Below are 25,541 nucleotides of genomic sequence, written 5' to 3'. Positions count from 1 at the left end.
ATTGGACACAGAGTTACAACAATTTTTGACTAAACAGAAGGACTTTCTAACTAAATTCAGGGGTGAGCTAGAGGAAAATAAGAAGAGGAAGTGGTCAAGAGACTGTCATGACTATTCAATGGGGAGAGTGTACAATTGGAGTGCAGTATCCTCTAATTGGAGGAAGAACAGACGTGGTCGGGACACTATTGATGGGACTGACTCTACCAATAAGGTTACAACAACTGAGGATATTAACAACATTACCAGCAAGCCTTTTTTAGGGGTACATCCACCACAAGGGGACGCTACAGGAGGAGTGGCAGAAAACATAACCGAAGGAGCAAGAACTCGGGGTCGCAGGAATTTCAAGACATCACAGAACAAGGGGTCACAGAGGAAGTGATTAATGTTATCAATATCTCTTCAAAGACATTGACTCCTGAACAAATGCAAGTACTCAGCAAGGGATTAAACTTTTGCCCTAGCACATACATGGACTGGTTCCAGTTGGAACTTGATGTGTCTCAATTTATTAGGAAATTAAAATTGAAAGCCTGGTTTTTGCATAAGGGTGATGTTAATGATACTCAAACTGCTGTTTCTCCCTCTTCTAGTGGCATGAGATTACAAGACTTGGGCCTCAAAAATGTGAGTGACTTTAATCCTGTTTTTGATACTCATGATATTGATACTTATGCTGATTGCATTAGAAGGGATTTGTTGAAATTAAAAAATAGGAATGTGAAATTGAAACATCCTAACATGACCAAGGGTGAATTGGATGCAGTGTCGTCTCTTGTCCATGACCACGACCTAGTAATTAAACCAGCGGATAAGGGTGGAGCGGTCGTGGTCATGGACAGGAGACAATACATGAATGAGGCAAAGAGACAACTTGAGGACACAGAGGTCTACGAACAATTATCAGGTGATCCAAAATTCACTATTGAAAAAAAGATTAAGGTGGTATTGGAGATGGGGCTTAGTATGTCTGTGATAGATGAGGATGTTAGAAAATATCTTACGGTTTTATTTCCAGTCACACCACAACTTTACCTTTTACCGAAGGTGCATAAAGATTTGACAAATCCACCAGGGCGCCCAATTGTTTCGGGTAGAAACTCTATAACCTCTAGGGTCTCTATCTTTCTTGATAAGGTACTCAGATCATTTGCTACACAAGCTAAATCCTATATTAGGGATACTTCGGATTTTCTCTCTAGGATTGAAAATATTGAGATTCCAGAAGGGGCAATTATTGCCTCTTTTGATGTGGTGAGCCTCTACACCTCCATCCAGCATGATGGGGGTGTGGAGGCTGTCACCGCATCTTTACTACAGGCAGGTTTTTCATCCGCTAAAATTGACTTTATTGTTGCCTTATTGCGTATAGTACTCGAAAACAATTATTTTGTGTTTAATGATAAATTTTTCTTGCAAAAGCGGGGTACCGCAATGGGTAGCAACGTTGCGCCAACGTATGCCAACATCTTTATGTCGCAATTTGAAGAACGTTACGTCTATGTGTCCCACCACTCCAGGTTTATCCTGGAGTGGTGGAGATACATAGACGATGTATTCTTGATTTGGACTGGAACACTGACTGATTTATTATCTTTTCAGGACTATCTTAATGAACAGGACCCAGACATTCGCTTCACTCTGACCCACTCTTATGTTTCGGTGAGCTTTCTGGATGTGTTAGTGACGATACAGGGAAACCACTTGACTACAGACCTCTATGTAAAAGATACTGATTGCAATACACTGCTGAGATTCGATAGTTGTCACCCCAGACCCATGGTGAACTCCTTGCCCTATAGCCAATTGCTGAGGGCAAGGAGGGTCACGGACTCGGAAGAAAAATACGATAAGGCCCTGGACAGAATGGTTCAAAATTTCAAGAATAGGGGATACCCTGTGGGATTAATAGTGAGACAAAAGGACAGAATTGACAGGACACAAAGGGGACTCATGTCGGGACAGAGTAGGATACCTACAAATCCCCGTATAGCGTTTGTCTCCACGTACAATGATCTTTCCCCTGAGATTGGCAGAATTGTTAGGAAACACTGGAATTTACTTGAGGGATATACACATAGTCCAGAATTGAAGTCACCTCCCATTATGGCCTATAGGAGACCTACCAACTTGAAAGATAAGTTGGTAAAAGCGGATATGTCTACCAAAAGGAGTGGCCAACAGTACCTTACCACTTTTAGAAGGGGAAGTTTCCCCTGTCGATCCTGTACCAACTGTGGACTTATGGCAAAGGGTGAGTCCTTTTGTCATCCGTCCACAGGACAAGTTTTCCCCATCAGACAATATCTTACATGTAGCACGTCTTTTGTCGTCTACGTCTTGTGGTGCCCGTGTGGTCTTCTGTATGTGGGGGAGACCACATGGGACCTCAAGACTAGACTGAACCAACACAGATACTCAATACGTAAGAATAAACTTGACCTCCCGGTGTCTAAGCACTTTACAGATCTTGCACATAGTGAAAGGGACCTGAGATTCATGGTCTTAGACCATGTACCCCCTTTGAAAAGAGGGGGTGACAGGCAGGGACGTCTGAAAAGACTTGAACTTAAGTGGATTTATATTCTTAATTCTTTGAGACCTCATGGTTTAAATGTTGATTTCAAAATTTCACATAGGGTGCTAGGCAGGTAATAAGTCCTGGACATTCTCTGAGTTGGGTTACATGTAAACTGGTGTATACAACACAAGTGATATGACTATTAAGATTTTTGGAATATTTCCTTTTAGAAAATATTATTAACCTTGTTCTTTCTCTTTCTTCTTTTTTGCAGTAACCGGAGGGGATTATTGTCACTCACGTTTATATAAAAATGTTCTGTTTATTCATTTACAATAAATAACACTTAATCTAGTTATTGTTTGATATATATATTTTTTGTCGGAAGTCGGGGATGTATATTACATATGTGTTACCCATTAATTTTGATATGCATATCATATATGTAGTACACCATATTATTATACACAATTTTATTTAGTATTTTGTTTATTTATTTATTTTTATTTTTTTCATTTTTTTTCTTCAATTTTTCATTTTTTATTTTTAATTTTTATTTCTATTCCTATTTTTTATCCCATATTATTTATATATTTTTTTCATTATATTTTCTTTTAGTATTAATTTTCATTTATTTGTTTTATTTTTATTTATTTTTTTATTTATTTTTTTAATTGTGCTGTTGCCAACAGCTATGGGATGAGTCATACCTGGACGCAGTTCCAATAATCTAATTACAGTCCCCCTCTTTAACCTATGAGTAGGACATATGTGGTGGAATAGAGAGCTGGTTGCAGTGGTGACCTCAGACTATGGCTACCACTGGATGCCGTGCTCCAGCGGATCAGAGTGTGGACACTTCATTGTGCCCGCTACTCGGGTCTGCAGCCACACGTCTCAATGTATATGTGGGATCTGTATGAATATTTGAAATAACTAGACCGTCCCATTCTCATTTTGATTAACTTTAATTTTATTTTGGTTCATTTTTTATCTTTATATTTTTTTCTTATCTTTATATTTTTTCACTTACTATTTGATCACATGACACATTACCATGGTGACCGGGACGCCAGATGAGCTGATAGGTATGAGAGCGAGGCCTGGAACACTGCGCGCGTGCGCAGTAGGAGACGGAGCTCCTGATATGAGAGCGAGGCTTGGAACACCACGAGAATGCGCAGTAGGGCCGACGCTCTCAGTACACACATGGTCACCATGACTACATGTTAGATACATCCCCTGACTTCCGCTATAGTACTTGGGCGCACATGCGCAGTCGCTTTTCACCCACGCTTACATTCTCCATTATGGCGGTGAGTGATCCCCAGATCCGTTACTGCAAATATTGTTTTTTAATGATTTTTTTAATTCTCACACATCTGTTCTGAATAGGTGATCAGAACCTTATTAGGGATTTTATATGATTTTGGGATTCACGTTTATATTTATATAATATATTGAATATAGACATATTTGACACATATTTTTACACTTGTTTATGTGATGTACTATTTGAATTTTGTACACTTTATATTGATTTTGTACTTTTTTCACTAAATTGGATTTGTAATTGTATAGCCCATAAAATGGGTCCTTTTGTTCACTTGTGTTATGCTTGAGAAAGACCAGGAGAGCTGGTTGAAACGTCGCTGTAACTTTCACCTGTTTATGGAATAAAACTTCACTTTTTTCATCAACTTGGATTGTGTGCTGCGGAATTCTACTGATTTATATTACATATAGGACCATTAACCAAGGTCCGGCTCTGCGTGCACCGCTCTTTTTCTTTTTTAAGGGGTGCTGTTTCTTTTGAATTACTATATATATATATATATATATATATATATATATATATGTGTCGGTAACTCACATTTTATTAAGCCCAAATAATTTCTACAAATTTATAGAACATGGATTAATATTGGGTGGAATGTCCCTTTTAAAAAAGTTAAGAGGTCGGACCCAACCGATGTATATTTACTCTATGGAGTTTTTGATATTTGAGATCTGCGGGCATTTTTAGTCTGAGCCATTTAATGTTTTATTATGAAAATTGGTCATTAAACTTCCGGTGAACTAAGAAACACAAGAAGCGCTAAAACGATATTAAATATCATAGGCTCCTTGAGGAATATGACGGAGAAAGGACATTGTGTAGTGCGTCTCAGTTACCAGACTTGGAACCCGTATTAAAGGGGTTCTCCACCTTAAGGTGATTTGAGTACGTACCTGATAGTAATGGACATGCTTAGGAAGGATCTGCGCTTGTCTTGGGGCATAATGGCTATGTTGTGAGATTACCATAACACTGAGGCTATCTATGTGTGAACTGGCTATTTCCTGTTGAAGTTTGTTCCCTCAAACTCCAAATCCCACGATTCTTTTTTTGTAAGTGTGAGGTCACTTTTCTCCCTCCCACACATCAGCCACCCCACATTTTGAAACACACCTGTGATCCCTTCCATACAATAAACCAGTGTTTTCTGACCAGGGTGCCTCCAGCTATTACAAAACTACAATTCACTGCAGAATCATCTCCTTCCTACCCAGCGGTTGCTCCACCCATTGAAGCACAGACAGGCTCCGCCTGAACACCTGAACAGTGATGTAATGTCTCAGGCCACACTGCAACCTGGGAAAACCCTGAGACGTCATTTTGTTTGCTGCTAAAAATAAACCTTAGGGCAAAAATCCCAGAAGAATTGCGAGACCACCATGAAACACAGGTACAGGCACTATATTATGAACTACACTAACTTTACAGCTCCTATAGCATAACCAAATAAAAAAAAAATTTGTGGAATATCCCTTTAAGTGTGAGTGGGTCAGCAACCCGGTAGGAGGGGGGGAGGGGGATCATAGAATGACAGGGAGCACGTTTACATATAACAGATCTCCCCATTCGACAGGTGAATTGTAATAGCAAATTTACCAGAAGAAATTGTAAAGATAAGAAGGGGGGGGGGGGGGGGCATCTTCTATGATATGCATCTCTACAGATTCCGTGCTACTCACAATGAAATCTAATTGAAAATCGCCAATAACAAGCGGGAAAGTGCCGGAGAAAATTGGCTGCGTCTTGTATGTGGATGAAGGTGATGGTGTAAACTGATTAAAATACTGTTCGGAGAAAATTGCATTCTTTAATGGGCTATAATTAAGTAAACTGAGCGGCAGCGACATCAGACATCAGTGACAGAACCCTATACAGTCCTTTGATTTATTTATTTTTTTTCAAGAAGAAGCCTACCCTCCCCCATGACAGAGGCCGAGTGATAAAAAGAGCAAATCCATTATTAACCATGAATCAAATTTGCAGCAAATTTCCCAACATTTTTACAATTTTGTGAATCTGTTGTGGTTAGTTTTGGACAAATCTATTAAAATTGGAGTCACTACTACAACTAGTCCTGCACAACTGCTTATCTACTACTAGCTTAACCACCACTACTATTACTACTACAACAACTACTACAACTACTACTACTAATACTACTACTACTGCTACTACAACTACTACTACTACTGCTGCTACTACAACTACTACTACTACTGCTACTACAACTACTACTACTAATACTACTGCTACAACTACTACTACTACTGCTACTACTACTACTGCTGCTACTACAACTACTACTGCTACTACAACAACTACTACAACTACTACTACTAATACTACTGCTACAACAACTACTACTACTACTGCTACTACAACTACTACTACTACTGCTGCTACTACAACTACTACTACTACTACTACTACTACTACAACTACTACAACTACTACTACTAATACTACTGCTACAACAACTACTACTATTACTGCTACTACAACTACTACTACTAATACTACTGCTACTACAACTACTACTATTACTGCTACTACAACTACTACTAATACTACTACTACTACAGCTACTACTACTACTGCTACTACAACTACTACTACTACTACTGCTACTACAACTACTACTACTACTACTGCTACTACAACTACTACTAATACTACTACTACTACAACTACTACTACTGCTACTACAACTACTACTACTACTGCTACTACAACTACTACTAATACTACTACTACTACTACTACAACTACTACTACTACTAATACTACTACTACAACTACTACTACTAATACTACTACTACAACTACTAATACTACTGCTACTACAACTATTACTATTACTACCAACTACTACTACTGCAACTACAACTACTACTACTACTACTACTACTACTACTGCTACTACTGCTACTACAACTACTACCACTACAACTATTACTACTGCTACTACAACTACTACTACTAATACTACTGCTACTACAACTACTACTGCTACTACAACTACTACTATTACTACCAACTACTACTACAACTACTACTACTACTGCAACTACTACTATTACTACCAACTACTACTATAACTACTACTATTACTACCAACTACTACTACAACAACTACTACTACAACTACTACTGCAACTACTACTATTACTACCAACTACTACTATAACTACTACTATACTACAACAACTAATACTACTACTACTACTACTGCTACTACAAATACTACTATTACTACAAACTACTACTACAACAACTACTACTACTACTACTACTACTGCTGCTGCTACTACTACTATTACTTCAACTACTACTACAACTACTACTACAAAAACTACTACTACCCCTACAGTCTCATAACTCCAGCCTTGTCCATCATTTTCCATACGGCACTGCTGCTCCTACTACTTCTTGCCCTACACAGTCTTACATCTCCTGCCTATTCCATCATGTATCATACTGCACTACTACTAATACCCTGCACAGTCTCACATCTCCTGCCTTGTCCATCATGTTCCATATGGTACTGCTTCTGCTACTACTTCTTGCCCTACACAGTCTCACATCTCCTGCCTAGTCCATCATGTATCATACTGGACTACTACTACCCCCACAGTCTCACAACTCCAGCCTTGTTAAACATGTATAATACTGTGCTACTACTACTAGCCCAACACTGCCACACAATTCCACCCTCATGTTGGATATACTGCACGGCTACTAATGCTGGGATCCCTACCCTAGGGTAAATAAAAAAAAACTGAAACCAGGGTTGGTGCATGGATTTTTGCCACTCTAGGCACAGGCTGTCAGGGCATGATGGAAGCTGTAGTTTCGCAAGAGCTGGAGAGACACCTGTTGGAGATCATGTCTTGAAGATGCTCTCAGAAGGAAAAATCCAAGTAGTCAGTTCTTTGCCGTTCCTTAATTTCCATCATCAGGAATCAGATTTCTGTCACAATTAGTCCCCTCTGGGACTAATCACTTGAGAATTCCAATAGCGTGAGAGAGAGAAAAAAAAAACAGCACCTGCGCCAAGAAGACTTGGCGGCCAACATAAGATTTATGCAAACTTAGAAGGTGTTGAAGTCACCAAACTGGGTCACAAAGTGTTAAAGTTATGCCCAACGATCCATTTTTTTTCATACAAATTTTTTTATCTGGGCTTAAGGCTTAAGACTTAAAAAGTTGCTAGGACAATGTCAAGGCAAACAAAGCAACCAATTATTTGCCCGTTTCCACCAATGGCCTCATAGCATCAAGCCTCTATGGTAGACCCAAAATTGGAAGCAATTTAGTCTGTTTTTCTCCTACATTTTCTTACAATTGTAGTTACTATACATAAAAAAGTGACACAAACAGTCACAAAATAAGAACCACCTTTGCCATCAAATTTACCAAGCCAAGAGGAGCATTGTCACCACCAGTTAAGGCTACAGAGCCAAGATGTACTGAAACCAGATCCAGGTCCACCAAAGACCTCTAAAACCATCTATACCAAAGCTAGGCAAATACCAGGAATGTAAGCACCGGGTACTTACGCAAAGCATGCCACTCGTCTTGCCGGATGGTCTTGGTAATATTGTACGTGAGGTTCTTGGGAATAGTGGCTGAGGAATAGTGATACTTGATGAACGAGCATCGCTCAATGTCCCCTAGGAAAGAAACACAAAAAGTCCATTAATACATGTATCCACAAAAAACTATTTCCTATTCATCTTATGTAAAGAGGGGGGAGGGGGGGGGGGGTAAATTCTTATTTTTTTTATCATAAGTGTTTTTTGGTTAGGTAGAGTCGATGGGGAAGAGTAAGAGCTCACATTGTGGTTCATGGTAGAAAAGATGTGGTCAAATCAAAGCAATTTTTTCTAATATGAACCCGTTCTTCTAACTTTACAAGAAGTTATAACCATTTTACAGATACCATTACTTTGATCAACCCACAGTTCTACTTAAAGCGAGGTAAATTCTTTTCCATCATAATTATTTTGGTTAGGTAAGGTCCAGAAAAATAGGACCTTATAAAGTGTTTGAAGATTGGCCCACATGTGGATATTTTCTCGTAACAAAAAGTTATGATTATTCTGTCATGGTACATGAGGAGTGGAGATGCAGGTAGGTCACAGTCACTGTAGGTGTCACGATGCCGGCTGGCAGGTAGTGGATCCTCTGTGCCAGAGAGGGATTGGCGTGGACCGTGCTAGTGGACCGGTTCTAAGCCACTACTGGTTTTCACCAGAGCCCGCCGCAAAGCGGGATGGTCTTGCTGCGGCGGTAGTGACCAGGTCGTATCCACTAGCAACGGCTCACCTCTCTGGCTGCTGAAGATAGGCGCGGTACAAGGGAGTAGGCAAAAGCAAGGTCGGACGTAGCAGAAGGTCGGGGCAGGCAGCAAGGATCGTAGTCAGGGGCAACGGCAGAAGGTCTGGAAACACAGGCAAGGAACACACAAGGAACGCTTTCACTGGCACTAAGGCAACAAGATCCGGCAAGGGAGTGCAGGGGAAGTGAGGTGATATAGGGAAGTGCACAGGTGAACACACTAATTGGAACCACTGCGCCAATCAGCGGCGCAGTGGCCCTTTAAATCGCAGAGACCCGGCGCGCGCGCGCCCTAGGGAGCGGGGCCGCGCGCGCCGGGACAGAACAGACGGAGAGCGAGTCAGGTAGGGGAGCCGGGGTGCGCATCGCGAGCGGGCGCTACCCGCATCGCGAATCGCATCCCGGCTGGCAGTGGAATCGCAGCGCCCCGGGTCAGAGGACGTGACCGGAGCGCTGCCGCGGGGAGAGTGAAGCGAGCGCTCCAGGGAGGAGCGGGGACCCGGAGCGCTCGGCGTAACAGTACCCCCCCCCTTGGGTCTCCCCCTCTTCTTAGAGCCTGAGAACCTGAGGAGCAGACTTTTGTCTAGGATGTTGTCCTCAGGTTCCCAGGATCTCTCTTCAGGACCACAACCCTCCCAGTCCACTAAAAAAAAATTTTTCCCTCTGACCTTTTTGGCAGCTAAAATTTCTTTGACCGAGAAGATGTCCGAGGAGCCGGAAACAGGAGTGGGAGGAACAGATTTGGGAGAAAAACGGTTGAGGATGAGTGGTTTGAGAAGAGAGACGTGAAAGGCATTAGGGATACGAAGAGAGGGAGGAAGAAGAAGTTTATAAGAGACAGGATTAATTTGACACAAAATTTTGAAAGGACCAAGATAGCGTGGTCCCAACTTGTAGCTAGGGACACGGAAGCGGACATATTTAGCGGAGAGCCATACCTTGTCTCCAGGGGAAAAAACGGGGGGAGCTCTTCTTTTCTTATCCGCGAACTTCTTCATGCGTGATGAAGCTTGTAAGAGAGAATTTTGGGTCTCTCTCCATATGATGGAAAGGTCACGAGAAATTTCATCCACAGCGGGCAGACCAGAGGGCAAGGGAGTAGGGAGGGGGGGAAGAGGGTGACGGCCGTACACCACGAAAAATGGGGATTTGGAGGAAGACTCAGAGACCCTGAAGTTATACGAGAATTCGGCCCATGGGAGGAGATCTGCCCAGTCATCCTGGCGGGAGGAAACAAAATGTCGCAAATAATCACCCAAGATCTGGTTAATCCTTTCTACTTGTCCATTGGACTGGGGATGATATGCAGAAGAAAAATTTAATTTAATCTTGAGTTGTTTACAGAGAGCCCTCCAGAATTTAGACACGAATTGGACGCCTCTATCCGAGACAATCTGCGTAGGCAACCCGTGAAGACGAAAAATGTGTACAAAAAATTGTTTAGCCAACTGAGGCGCAGAAGGAAGACCAGGAAGAGGGATGAAATGTGCCATTTTGGAGAATCGATCAACGACCACCCAAATAACAGTGTTGCCACGGGAAGGGGGTAAATCAGTAATAAAATCCATACCAATCAGAGACCAAGGCTGTTCGGGGACAGGCAGAGGATGAAGAAAACCAGCGGGCTTCTGGCGAGGAGTCTTATCCCGGGCACAGATAGTGCAGGCTCGCACAAAGTCCACAACATCCGTCTCCAGAGTCGGCCACCAATAGAAGCGGGAGATGAGTTGCACAGATTTCTTGATACCCGCATGACCTGCGAGATGGGAGGAGTGACCCCATTTGAGGATTCCGAGGCGTTGGCGAGGAGAAACAAAGGTCTTTCCTGGAGGAGTCTGGCTGATGGAGGCAGGAGAAGTGGAGATCAGGCAGTCAGGTGGAATGATGTGTTGCGGAGAGAGTTCAACTTCTGAGGCATCCGAGGAACGAGAGAGAGCATCGGCCCTAATGTTCTTATCGGCAGGACGAAAGTGAATCTCAAAATTAAATCGGGCAAAGAACAGAGACCACCGGGCCTGGCGAGGATTCAGCCGTTGGGCAGACTGGAGGTAGGAGAGGTTCTTGTGGTCGGTGTAGATAATAACAGGAGAACTTGATCCCTCCAGCAGATGCCTCCATTCCTCAAGTGCTAATTTAATGGCTAGAAGCTCTCGATCCCCGATGGAGTAGTTCCTCTCCGCTGGAGAGAAGGTCCTAGAGAAAAAACCACAAGTGACAGCATGCCCGGAAGAATTCTTTTGTAGAAGAACAGCTCCAGCTCCCACTGAGGAGGCATCAACCTCCAATAGGAAGGGTTTGGAAGGGTCAGGTCTGGAGAGGACGGGAGCCGAAGAAAAGGCAGACTTGAGTCGTTTAAAGGCGTCTTCTGCTTGAGGAGGCCAGGACTTGGGATCAGCATTCTTTTTGGTTAAAGCCACGATAGGAGCCACAATGGTAGAAAAATGTGGAATAAATTGCCTGTAATAATTGGCGAACCCCAAAAAGCGTTGGATAGCACGGAGTCCGGAGGGGCGTGGCCAATCTAAGACGGCAGAGAGTTTGTCTGGATCCATCTGTAGTCCCTGGCCAGAGACCAAATATCCTAGAAAAGGAAGAGATTGGCATTCAAACAGACATTTCTCAATTTTGGCATAGAGTTGGTTGTCACGAAGTCTCTGAAGAACCATACGGACATGCTGGCGGTGTTCTTCTAGATTGGCAGAAAAAATTAGGATATCGTCCAGATATACAACAACACAGGAGTATAACAGATCACGAAAAATTTCATTGACAAAGTCTTGGAAGACGGCAGGGGCGTTGCACAGTCCAAAGGGCATGACCAGATACTCAAAGTGTCCATCTCTGGTGTTAAATGCCGTTTTCCACTCGTCCCCCTCTCTGATGCGGATGAGGTTATAGGCGCCTCTTAAGTCCAATTTAGTGAAGATGTGGGCACCTTGGAGGCGATCAAAGAGTTCAGAGATGAGGGGTAAGGGGTAGCGGTTCTTAACCGTGATTTTATTAAGACCGCGGTAGTCAATGCAAGGACGTAGGGAGCCATCTTTTTTGGACACAAAGAAAAATCCGGCTCCGGCAGGAGAGGAGGATTTACGGATAAAGCCCTTTTTTAGATTCTCCTGGACGTATTCGGACATGGCAAGAGTCTCTGGGGCAGAGAGAGGATAAATTCTGCCCCGGGGTGGAGTAGTGCCCGGGAGGAGGTCGATAGGGCAATCATAAGGCCTGTGAGGAGGTAGAGTCTCAGCTTGTTTTTTGCAGAAAACATCCGCGAAGTCCATATAGGCCTTAGGGAGACCGGTTACTGGAGGAACCACAGAGTTACGGCAAGGGTTACTGGGAACCGGTTTTAGACAGTTCTTGGAACAAGAGGACCCCCAACTCTTGATCTCCCCAGTGGACCAATCCAGGGTAGGGGAATGAAGTTGAAGCCAGGGAAGTCCAAGGAGAATTTCCGAGGTGCAATTGGGGAGGACCAAAAGTTCAATCCTCTCATGATGAGATCCGATGCTCATAAGAAGGGGCTCCGTGCGGAAACGTATGGTACAGTCCAATCTTTCATTATTTACACAATTGATGTAGAGGGGTCTGGCGAGACTGGTCACCGGGATGTTGAACCTTTTGACGAGAGAGGCCAAAATAAAATTTCCTGCAGATCCAGAGTCCAAGAAGGCCACTGTAGAGAAGGAGAAGGCAGAGGCAGACATCCGCACAGGCACAGTAAGACGTGGAGAAGCAGAGTAGACATCAAGGACTGTCTCACCTTTGTGCGGAGTCAGCGTACGTCTTTCCAGGCGGGGAGGACGGATAGGACAATCTCTCAGGAAGTGTTCGGTACTAGCACAGTACAGGCAGAGGTTCTCCATACGGCGTCGTGTCCTCTCTTGAGGTGTCAGGCGAGACCGGTCGACCTGCATAGCCTCCACGGCGGGAGGCACAGGAACAGATTGCAGGGGACCAGAGGAGAGAGGAGCCGAGGAGAAGAAACGCCTCGTGCGAACAGAGTCCATATCTTGGCGGAGTTCCTGACGCCTTTCGGAAAAACGCATGTCAATGCGAGTGGCTAGGTGAATAAGTTCATGTAGATTAGCAGGAATTTCTCGTGCGGCCAGAACATCTTTAATGTTGCTGGATAGGCCTTTTTTGAAGGTCGCGCAGAGGGCCTCATTATTCCAGGACAATTCTGAAGCAAGAGTACGGAATTGTACGGCATACTCGCCAACGGAAGAATTACCCTGGACCAGGTTCAACAGGGCAGTCTCAGCAGAAGAGGCTCGGGCAGGTTCCTCAAAGACACTTCGGATTTCCGAGAAGAAGGAGTGTACAGAGGCAGTGACGGGGTCATTGCGGTCCCAGAGCGGTGTGGCCCATGACAGGGCTTTTCCGGACAGAAGGCTGACTACGAAAGCCACCTTAGACCTTTCAGTGGGAAACAGGTCCGACATCATCTCCAGATGCAGGGAACATTGGGAAAGAAAGCCACGGCAAAACTTAGAGTCCCCATCAAATTTATCCGGCAAGGATAAGCGTATCCCAGGAGCGGCCACTCGCTGCGGAGGAGGTGCAGGAGCTGGCGGAGGAGATGACTGCTGAAGCTGTGGTAGTAACTGTTGTAGCATAACGGTCAGTTGAGACAGCTGTTGGCCTTGTTGCGCTATCTGTTGTGACTGCTGGGCGACCACCGTGGTGAGGTCAGCGACAACTGGCAGAGGAACTTCAGCGGGATCCATGGCCGGATCTACTGTCACGATGCCGGCTGGCAGGTAGTGGATCCTCTGTGCCAGAGAGGGATTGGCGTGGACCGTGCTAGTGGACCGGTTCTAAGCCACTACTGGTTTTCACCAGAGCCCGCCGCAAAGCGGGATGGTCTTGCTGCGGCGGTAGTGACCAGGTCGTATCCACTAGCAACGGCTCACCTCTCTGGCTGCTGAAGATAGGCGCGGTACAAGGGAGTAGGCAAAAGCAAGGTCGGACGTAGCAGAAGGTCGGGGCAGGCAGCAAGGATCGTAGTCAGGGGCAACGGCAGAAGGTCTGGAAACACAGGCAAGGAACACACAAGGAACGCTTTCACTGGCACTAAGGCAACAAGATCCGGCAAGGGAGTGCAGGGGAAGTGAGGTGATATAGGGAAGTGCACAGGTGAACACACTAATTGGAACCACTGCGCCAATCAGCGGCGCAGTGGCCCTTTAAATCGCAGAGACCCGGCGCGCGCGCGCCCTAGGGAGCGGGGCCGCGCGCGCCGGGACAGAACAGACGGAGAGCGAGTCAGGTAGGGGAGCCGGGGTGCGCATCGCGAGCGGGCGCTACCCGCATCGCGAATCGCATCCCGGCTGGCAGTGGAATCGCAGCGCCCCGGGTCAGAGGACGTGACCGGAGCGCTGCCGCGGGGAGAGTGAAGCGAGCGCTCCAGGGAGGAGCGGGGACCCGGAGCGCTCGGCGTAACAGTACCCCCCCCCTTGGGTCTCCCCCTCTTCTTAGAGCCTGAGAACCTGAGGAGCAGACTTTTGTCTAGGATGTTGTCCTCAGGTTCCCAGGATCTCTCTTCAGGACCACAACCCTCCCAGTCCACTAAAAAAAAATTTTTCCCTCTGACCTTTTTGGCAGCTAAAATTTCTTTGACCGAGAAGATGTCCGAGGAGCCGGAAACAGGAGTGGGAGGAACAGATTTGGGAGAAAAACGGTTGAGGATGAGTGGTTTGAGAAGAGAGACGTGAAAGGCATTAGGGATACGAAGAGAGGGAGGAAGAAGAAGTTTATAAGAGACAGGATTAATTTGACACAAAATTTTGAAAGGACCAAGATAGCGTGGTCCCAACTTGTAGCTAGGGACACGGAAGCGGACATATTTAGCGGAGAGCCATACCTTGTCTCCAGGGGAAAAAACGGGGGGAGCTCTTCTTTTCTTATCCGCGAACTTCTTCATGCGTGATGAAGCTTGTAAGAGAGAATTTTGGGTCTCTCTCCATATGATGGAAAGGTCACGAGAAATTTCATCCACAGCGGGCAGACCAGAGGGCAAGGGAGTAGGGAGGGGGGGAAGAGGGTGACGGCCGTACACCACGAAAAATGGGGATTTGGAGGAAGACTCAGAGACCCTGAAGTTATACGAGAATTCGGCCCATGGGAGGAGATCTGCCCAGTCATCCTGGCGGGAGGAAACAAAATGTCGCAAATAATCACCCAAGATCTGGTTAATCCTTTCTACTTGTCCATTGGACTGGGGATGATATGCAGAAGAAAAATTTAATTTAATCTTGAGTTGTTTACAGAGAGCCCTCCAGAATTTAGACACGAATTGGACGCCTCTATCCGAGACAATCTGCGTAGGCAACCCGTGAAGACGAAAAATGTGTACAAAAAATTGTTTAGCCAACTGAGGCGCAGAAGGAAGACCAGGAAGAGGGATGAAATGTGCCATTTTGGAGAATCGATCAACGACCACCCAAATAACAGTGTTGCCACGGGAAGGGGGTAAATCAGTAATAAAATCCATACCAATCAGAGACCAAGGCTGTTCGGGGACAGGCAGAGGATGAAGAAAACCAGCGGGCTTCTGGCGAGGAGTCTTATCCCGGGCACAGATAGTGCAGGCTCGCACAAAGTCCACAACATCCGTCTCCAGAGTCGGCCACCAATAGAAGCGGGAGATGAGTTGCACAGATTTCTTGATACCCGCATGACCTGCGAGATGGGAGGAGTGACCCCATTTGAGGATTCCGAGGCGTTGGCGAGGAGAAACAAAGGTCTTTCCTGGAGGAGTCTGGCTGATGGAGGCAGGAGAAGTGGAGATCAGGCAGTCAGGTGGAATGATGTGTTGCGGAGAGAGTTCAACTTCTGAGGCATCCGAGGAACGAGAGAGAGCATCGGCCCTAATGTTCTTATCGGCAGGACGAAAGTGAATCTCAAAATTAAATCGGGCAAAGAACAGAGACCACCGGGCCTGGCGAGGATTCAGCCGTTGGGCAGACTGGAGGTAGGAGAGGTTCTTGTGGTCGGTGTAGATAATAACAGGAGAACTTGATCCCTCCAGCAGATGCCTCCATTCCTCAAGTGCTAATTTAATGGCTAGAAGCTCTCGATCCCCGATGGAGTGCAGGGGAAGTGAGGTGATATAGGGAAGTGCACAGGTGAACACACTAATTGGAACCACTGCGCCAATCAGCGGCGCAGTGGCCCTTTAAATCGCAGAGACCCGGCGCGCGCGCGCCCTAGGGAGCGGGGCCGCGCGCGCCGGGACAGAACAGACGGAGAGCGAGTCAGGTAGGGGAGCCGGGGTGCGCATCGCGAGCGGGCGCTACCCGCATCGCGAATCGCATCCCGGCTGGCAGTGGAATCGCAGCGCCCCGGGTCAGAGGACGTGACCGGAGCGCTGCCGCGGGGAGAGTGAAGCGAGCGCTCCGGGGAGGAGCGGGGACCCGGAGCGCTCGGCGTAACAGTAGGTGGGTAAAATCCTTTTAATCAAACCTATTTTGGTTGGGTAAGGTCCACAAGGGTGAGACGTCATATTGGGTTTGCTATGTGGCCGACGTGTGGTCAGAACACAGCAATTTTTACAATACGACTTTGTTCTCATCTAAAAAGAATTATAATCATTTTACAGATACAGTGACTGTGATTGGCCCGCAGTTCGACTCTAAGTGAGGTAAATTCTTTTTCATCTTAAGTATTTTGGTTAGGTAAGATCCACAAAAGTAGAACAGTGTTTGATGTGTGGCCAACATGTGGTCAAAACAAAGCAATTTTTACAATACAACCCCATTTGTTTCACCTAGAAGGGAGAAGTTATGATCATTCTTTGTTGTTTTACACATACAAGGACTCTGAGCGACCTGTTAAGCGAGGTAAATTTTTTTTTAGAAAAATTTCAGTTACATAAAGTCCACAAGCGTAGGACCTCATATTCTGTTTGTTGCAGCAAACATGTGACCATACACAGCAAGTTTTGCAATATGACTAACAAGAAGTTATAGATGATCATTCTCTGTCAGGGACTGTGAGTGGCCTGGAGTTCCACTTTACGCGAGGTAAATTCTTTATTTTTTATAATTCATATTTTGGTTACATAAAGTCCACAAGCATAGAACCTAATATTGTGTTTGTTGTGTGACCAACATGTGGCCATACACAGCAAGTTTTGCAATATGACTAACAAGAAGTTATAAATGATCATTCTCTGTCATTTTACAGACATAGTTAGATACAAACTAGGGATCGACCGATTATCGGTATGGCCGATATTATCGGCCGATAATCACGATTTTGGGCATTATCGGTATCGGCAATTATCTTGCCGATAACCCGATAATGCAACGCCCCCCGCACCGCCCCCACCGCACCGCAACCGCCACCCCGTGGACCCACCGCACCCCCGACCCACCGCACCGCGTCGCACCCCCCACCGTGATGCTAGGCGGTATACCGGTATGGATTTTTGCCCATACCGCTATACCGGTCGGGCCCCTCCCCCACCCTCCGAGTCAATAAAAAAATTAAACTTACCCATAATGGGGGTGGTCCGGGCCATCCATCCTTCCTGTAGTGTCCGGGGGCGTTCCGGGTGAACCGGTCCGGGCTGTCCTTCTTCTCCCACGGTCTTCTTCTCCACTCCAGGCAGGCTCCGGCCTAGTACGCTGCATAGACGCCGCTACGCCGTGACGTCAGGTGCGTCGCTGCGCACGGGCGTCACTGCGCAGCGGCGTGTATGCAGTGTACTAGGCCGGAGCCTGCCTGGAGTGGAGAAGATGACCGCCGGAGAAGAAGGACAGCCCGGACCACCCTCCACCCGGAATGCCCCCGGACACTACAGGAACGATGGATGGATGGCCCGGACCACCCTGACAGGTAGGGGAGAGAAGCGGGTGGTGGCGGCGGCGGCCTATGTCCCCGCTTTAAATCAATGATCTGCAAGGGGTTAAATAGCCGATAACTTTTACCGGAATATCGGTATAAGTTATCGGCTATCGGCCCTAACCTGCACCGATTATCGGTATCGGCCCTAAAAAAACGATATCGGTCGATCCCTAATACAATCCGGTCTGAGTCAGTCTAAGGGTGCATTCACACCAGGTTTTAGCCATCTGGTTGCCAGGGAAATTTCAAAACCGGCCGTTGCCGGACCCACGCTGCTCTTTCATATAAATGCGCCAACCGGAGTCAGATAGTGACTCCGATCGCCTCACTTTTACGCTGCATCAGTTTTATTGCTGAACTTAAAGGGGTACTCCCGTGGAAACCTTTTTTTTTTTCTCAAATCAACTGGTGCCAGAAAGTTAAACAGATTTGTAAATTACTTCTATTAAAAAATCTTAATCCTTCCACTACTTTTTAGGGGCTGTATACTACAGAGGAAATGCTTTTCTTTTTCGATTTCTCTGATGTCATGACCACAGTGTCCTCTGCTTGCCTCTGCTGTCCATTTTAGGAACTGTCCAGAGCAGCATATGTTTGCTATGGGGATTTTCTCCTGCTCTGGACAGTTCCAAAAAATGGACAGCAGAGGTCAGCAGAGAGCACTGTGGTCGTGACATCAGAGAAATCCAAAAAGAAAAGCATTTCTTCTGTAGTATATAGCTCCTAAAAAGTACTGGAAGGATTAAGATTTTTTAAAAGAAGTAATTTACAAATCTGTTTAACTTTCTGGCACCAGTTGATAAAAAAAAAAAAAAGTTTTCCACGCGAGTACCCCTTTAAAACCGAGGCATACCACACTTTCATTTTGGCCATAATACCGGATACAGTGCACAAATGAACCGACCAGAGTCACTACCTGATTCCGGTCTGCGCATTTTTTTTAAGAGATGCAGTGCGGGTCCCGCAGGGAAACGGCTGCGGCCGGTTTAGAAATTTCCCCACCGGATCCTGCAGCCGGATGGCTAAAAGGTGGTGTGGACCCAACCTAAGCGAGGTAAATTCTTTTTCATTTTAAGTATTTTGGTCAGATAAAGTCCACAAGAGTAGAACCTCATATTGTGTTTGTTATGTAGCCAACATGTGGTTATAACACAGTAATACGACTCAAATCTTCTCACCTAACAAGAAGTTAGGATCATTCTCTGCCGTTTTACAGATACAGGGACTGTGACCGACCTGTTAAGCGAGGTAAATTATTTTTCATGAATATTTTCTTTATTTTAAACCACAAGAGTAGAACCTCATATTGTGTTTGATGTGTGGCCAACACGTGATCAAGACACAGCAATATGATTCAGTTCTTCTCACCTAACAAGAAGATATGATCATTATCTGCCGGTTCAAAGATACAGGGACTGTGACCGGCCTGCAGCTCTACTCTAAGCAGGGTAAATTCTTTTGGTTAGATAAAGTCTACAAAAGTTATTGTGTTTAATGTGTGGCCAACATGTGGTCATACACAGCAATACGACTCAATTCTTCTCACCTAACAAAAACTTATGATCATTCTCTGTCGTTTTACAGATACAGGGACTGTGGCCGGCCTGCAGTTCCACTGTAAGTGAGGTAAATTCTTTTTCATAAATATTTTGGTTAGATAAAGTCTACAAGAGTAGGACCTCTTATAGTGTTTAATGTGTGGCCAACGTGTGGTCATACACAGCAATATACAGTAATTCAGTTCTTCTCACCTAACAAAAAGTTATGATAATTCTCTGTTGTTTTACAGATACAGGAACTGTGGCCGGCCTGCAGTTCCACTGTAAGTGAGGTAAATTCTTTTTCATAAATATTTTGGTTAGATAAAGTCTACAAGAGTAGGACCTCTTATAGTGTTTAATGTGTGGCCAACGTGTGGTCATACACAGCAATATACAGTAATTCAGTTCTTCTCACCTAACAAAAAGTTATGATAATTCTCTGTTGTTTTACAGATACAGGAACTGTAACCGACCTGGAATACGAGGTAAATTCTTTATCATAAATATTTTGGTTACATAAAGTCCACAAGATTAGGACCTCATATTGTGTTTAATGTGTGGCCAACGTGTGGTCATACACAGCAATACGACTCCATTCTTCTCACCTAACAAGAAAATATGGTAATTCTCTGTTGTTTTACAGATACTGTGACCGGCCTGCAGTTCCACTTTAAAGGGGTATTCCATTGTTAGGTATCTTATCCCCTATCCAAAGGATAGGGGATAAGATGTCTGATCCCGCTGCTAGGGCTCCCCGCGATCTCCCGCAGCATCCGGCATTGTGATGTCACTGCCACGCCTCTTGTGACGTGACGCTACGCCCCTTCCCATAGACATGAATGGAGGGGGTGTGGTGTGATGTCACATTAGGCATGGCCATGACATCACAATCACGGCCTCCGGCTCTGCACAAAACGCTCAGAACGCTGGAGCACCGGAAAACCCATTTAAGTAAGGTACATTTTTTTTGGTTAGATAAGGTCTACAAGAGTAGAACCTCATATTGTGTTTGATGTGTGGCCGACGTGTGGTCAAGTTGTGATCATTTTCTGTCATTTTATAGACAGAGTGAAGCTGCAGGCCGGTCACTGTGAGCAGGTCATGGAATGTTTTAATGTCCGGTGGAAAAAGTGCACAAAAGTTTTTCTTGAAGTTTTAAATGGGTACTCCACTGGCCAGCGTTCGGAACATTTAGTTCTGAACGCTGAGCGTGCGCTGCGGGGGCTGGCCATGCCCCCTTGTGACATCACACACCGTCCTCTCAATGTAAGTCTATGGGAGGGGGCATGGTGGCCCCACCCCACAGAGCACGCACAGCGTTCGGAACTAAATCTTCCGAATGCTGGTGAGTGGACTTATCAAAACCTGTCCAATGGAAAGTTGCTGAGTTGCCCATAGCAACCAATCAGATCGCTTCTTTCATTTTTGAAAAGGCCTGTGAAAAATGAAAGAAGCGACCTGATTGGTTGCTATGGGCAAATCATCAACTTTTCCTCTGGACAGGTTTTGATAAATCTCCCCCAATGTTGGACACTGAAGTTGCACACAAAGCAACCAGCAAAGGCGCAGTCCACATATTTTATACTCCGGCCGATACCGTGACATCTACTATTGACCACGATGCACACAATTTATGGATTATCAATGTTTTCTCAGGTTTTTCCCCATACCCAGCACTTTCAGTATATTACCATTGATCATCTCAATGTATAACAACAAGAGGTGCTATAAAGAGAAGAAAGGGGGTAAATAAGGTTCATATACTATAGAGCAGAAAAAAAGAAACATTTTCTAATCTTCCGAGGTCTGAAATTATTGGCTGTATGGATATTACTGTTGGTAACATGAAAATGTAATTATAGCAGAAATAAAAAATAAAATAAAATCTCATATCTATCTATCTAAAAAAAAATTGATAAGTTGGCCAGCACATACAGGTGCATGCTGCTAGGCTAAATATAAACAAGCAGGAGAATACAGCAGCACACTGCTAGCACAAAGATATAGACGCAATGTTAAATGCTATATGGTTATAATGAAAAATGAAAAGTTGAAGTGCTTCGCTTACCCTTTGGCCAAATAGTGTGTACCATCCCACCACGATAAGGTGACATCAATGGGACGGACCCTACACTTTGAATGTGCCTCTGAGCAGTCAGTTACCAGGCTTGTAAGGTCTGAAACATCCAGCACCTTTTATATGGGTGGGGTGCAGGAACCAACATGGAGGTAGCCACTCTCCCCATATGTGCAATACAAAAAAGGATAAGTTGGCCAGCACACACTGATACACAACTATTACATGGACCCAGCATACAGGTGCATGCAGCTAAGCTAAATATACACAAGCAGGAGAATACAGCAGCACACTGCCCAGGTTCCAGGAATGCGAGCACCCCATTTTCATTTTCTTCTTCTACTCTGGACGACTGAGGTGCTGTCTTTATCTATTTGCTATCTCATATCTATCTATCTCTCTTATATCTATCTATCTCATATCTATCTATCTCATATCTATCGATCTACCTATCTATCTATCTATCTACCTATCTATCTAATATCTATCTATCTATCTCATATCTATCTATCTCATATCTATCTATCTCATATCTATCGATCTACCTATCTATCTATCTCATATCTATCTATTTACAATAGAAGAAAGCGGCACTCCAAATAGAAAGATGCACGGGTGCCCCTGTTGCTGATACGGTCAGGGATCCAAAGTTAATGTGGATAGAAAAGCAGTGGCACTCCAATTCGGTGAAAAAAGTGTTGTCTTTATTCAGTCCTCAGTGAGCTACATTTCAGCAACATCACACTGCCATTATCAAGCCTTAAGTGGCAGCGTGAGGTTGCCGAAACGTAGCTCACTGAGGACTGAATAAAGACAACACTTTTTTCACCGAATTGGAGTGCCACAGTTTTTTACTCCATATCTATCTCATGTCTATCTATCTATCTATCTATCTCATATCTATCTATCTCATATCTATCTATCTCATATCTATCTATCTATCTACCTATCTATCTCATATCTATCTATCTCATATCTATCTATCTCATATCTATCTATCTATCTATCTATCTATCTCATATCTATCTATCTCATATCTATCTATCTATCATCTATCTATCATCCATCTATCTGTCTCTAAATAAAAGCTAGGTTACAAGCTATATTGAGGTTTCATTGTTTTGTACTGATGATTTCCAGTGCTGGTGTGTAGGGGGGGGGTAAGGAAATTAAAAAATTCTGAGTAATGTCCAATCTACAGCAGAAAAAGCAAATTGGGAGAGTTGACCCCAGCAGCTGATCAGACTCAGGCCTAACTATACTCTGAACCAGGGCAGATAACGCCAACCAGGTAACAATAATATATATATATACATTATATGATATCAATCAGATCCCTCCACGCTACAAAACCGAAAAACAAAAAAACCTGTGATGGCTGTTAAAGTGGATTTACGGCCTCTGCCTGAAAGTTTTATTAGTCCGGTTATATTAGTAGTCAATTAATTATATCTTCTAAGAATAAAATGAACTTCCGTATAGATGCGGTGGGAGACACTTCGCTCTCTTAGTGTTGTGTTTTTTTATCATTTCTTGCAAATTTCTTTTTTTTCTTTTTTTCACTCGATCAGAATTCCTAATGGCCGTCTAATAAAATTCCGCCGTAAAGTCAGACTTTGCTGCCGAAGCAATAAAATGACAGAAAAACGCTGTGACACATTTACAGAACATGACAGGATGTGACCTTTCGGATCTAAGTGAATTCTGAAATCCTTCTGAGAACATGTACATACATAAGTAGCATCCGAGTGCCAAGAGGGCAGGGAGACTTCTTGGCATGGACGACGAGGAGTAAGTCATATCTCAGTTAGTGCCACAGAGGACAACTGACCGGAGACAACTTAAAGGGGTACTCCACCCTAGACATCTTATCCTCTTTCCAAAGGATTGGGGATAAGATGTCTGATCACGGGGGTCCCGCCACTGGAGACCACCGTGATCTCCCTGCTGCACCCGGCATTCCTTTAGAGCATTGGCTACAGCGTCAGAGTCACGTGGCGTCTAGTGTTGAGCGGCATAGGCCATATTCGAATTCGCGAATATTCGCGAATATATGGACGAATATTCGTCATATATTCGCGAATATTCGCATATTCGTTATATCCTCGTTTTATTTTCGCGTATGCGAAAAATCAACACTTATGGAAATTCGCATATGCGAAAATTAGCATATGTTAATTTTTCGCATATGCGAATTTCCACCCGGCAGTCTCACACAGTAGTATTAGAGCCTTCTTTACACCACACAACCTGGAAGCAGAGAGGGATGATCACTGTGATGTGTACTCTGAAGAAAAAAAAAAAAAAAAAAAGAATATTCGTAATTACGAATATATAGCGCTATATTCGCGAAATTCGCGAATTCGCGAATATGCGATATTCGCGAATAATATTTGAATTGCGAATATTCGCGAGCAACACTAGTGGCGTCACAGTCACGACCCGCTCATGTCGTCACGACCATGCCCCCTCAATGCAAATCCATGGGAGGGGGCGTGACGTCCGTCACGCCCCCTCCCATATACTTGCATTGAGAAGGCATGGCCGTGACGTCACGAGCGGGGCGTGACTGTAACGTCACGAGCCTCCACCCTGCATCGCCAGTCATCCAGCACTGAGCAAAGTTCGCTCCATGCACCGGATGTCTGGGGTGCCGCAGCTGAGATTCCGGGGGTCCCCAGTGGCGGGACCCCCCACGATCAGACATCTTACCCCCTATCCTTTGGATAAGATGTCTAGGGGCGGAGTATCCCTTTAAGACATAACAAGGCCCTCAGGAGACCACATAGTGTGGCCCTCATGACTCTCTACAGTGTTTAAGTACTGCGTGAGGCTAGGCCAGCCAATGTGGAAGAGGTATGAGTGCTGGTGGGTCTTCTCCAATGGAATGAGTCCCTAACACATTGTTATGGGGGCATCAGTGAGTAACACATTTAAGGATGATCTGAATCTGTGGGAACTTTTTGGACTACTCAAAAAGAAGTAAAAATTTGTTGAAGCTGAACCAGCCAATGTGGACGAGGCGTGGATGATGGTGGATCTTCTGTAATAGAATGAGTGGCTAATATTTTTATGGGGGGCATTGATGAGGAACCGATCTATGGACCATCTGGAGGAATCTGTGGGAACTTTTTTGGACTACTCAAAAAGAAGTAAGTAAAAATTTGTTGAAGCTGAATCAACCAATGTGGACGAGGCATGGATGACGGTGGATCTTCTGTAATGGAATGAGTGGCTAATACATTGTTATGAGGACATCGATGCGGAACCAATCTGTGGACCATCTGGAGGAATCTGTGGGAACTTTTTGGACTACTCAAAAAGAAGTAAGTAAAATATTTGTTGAAGCTGAACCAACCAATGTGGAAGAGATGTGTGAACTGGTGGAACGTCTATAATGGAATGAAAGACTAATACATTGTTATGGGGTTATCAATGAGTAACTCAGTTACGGACCATCTGTGGGAACATTCTGAACTACTCAAAAAGAAGTAAAAATTTGTTGAAGCTGAGCCAACCAATGTGGCGTGGATGACGGTGGATCTTCTGTAATGGAATGAGTGCCTAATACATTTTTATGGGGGGCATCGATGAGGACCACATTTATGGACCACTTGGAGAAATCTGCGGAAACTTTTTGGACTACTAAAAAAAGAAAAGGGTGAAAAATGTGTTGCAGATGAGCCAGCCAATGTGGGAGAGGAATTAGTGCTGGTGGATCTTCTGTAACGGAAAGAGTACCTTATACATTGTTATGGGGGGCATCAATGAGGAACACATCTATGGACCATATGGAGGAATCTGTGGGAACTTTCAGACTACTCAAAAAGATTGGTCCTGGGGGCCAAAAGCTGTATGTAGGCATCTCCT

At 44.7% G+C, this 25,541-nt stretch overlaps 1 protein-coding gene across 1 annotated transcript in view; it reads right to left on the bottom strand.

The window, feature by feature from the left end:
- Positions 1 to 25,541, bottom strand: part of TMEM178B (transmembrane protein 178B) — a 281,216-nt gene that overhangs the window by 167,645 nt on the left and 88,030 nt on the right. Inside the window, exon 3 of the mRNA XM_056517768.1 lies at positions 8,423 to 8,536. Coding sequence (XP_056373743.1) covers positions 8,423 to 8,536 — 114 coding nt within the window. The remainder of the gene's footprint in view (positions 1 to 8,422; positions 8,537 to 25,541) is intronic.

Source organism: Hyla sarda, chromosome 4 (genome assembly GCF_029499605.1).
Source record: "Hyla sarda isolate aHylSar1 chromosome 4, aHylSar1.hap1, whole genome shotgun sequence".
NCBI lineage: Eukaryota > Metazoa > Chordata > Amphibia > Anura > Hylidae > Hyla > Hyla sarda.
Note: the sequence above shows the minus strand (reverse complement) of the source record. Positions and strands in the feature narration are given on the sequence as shown.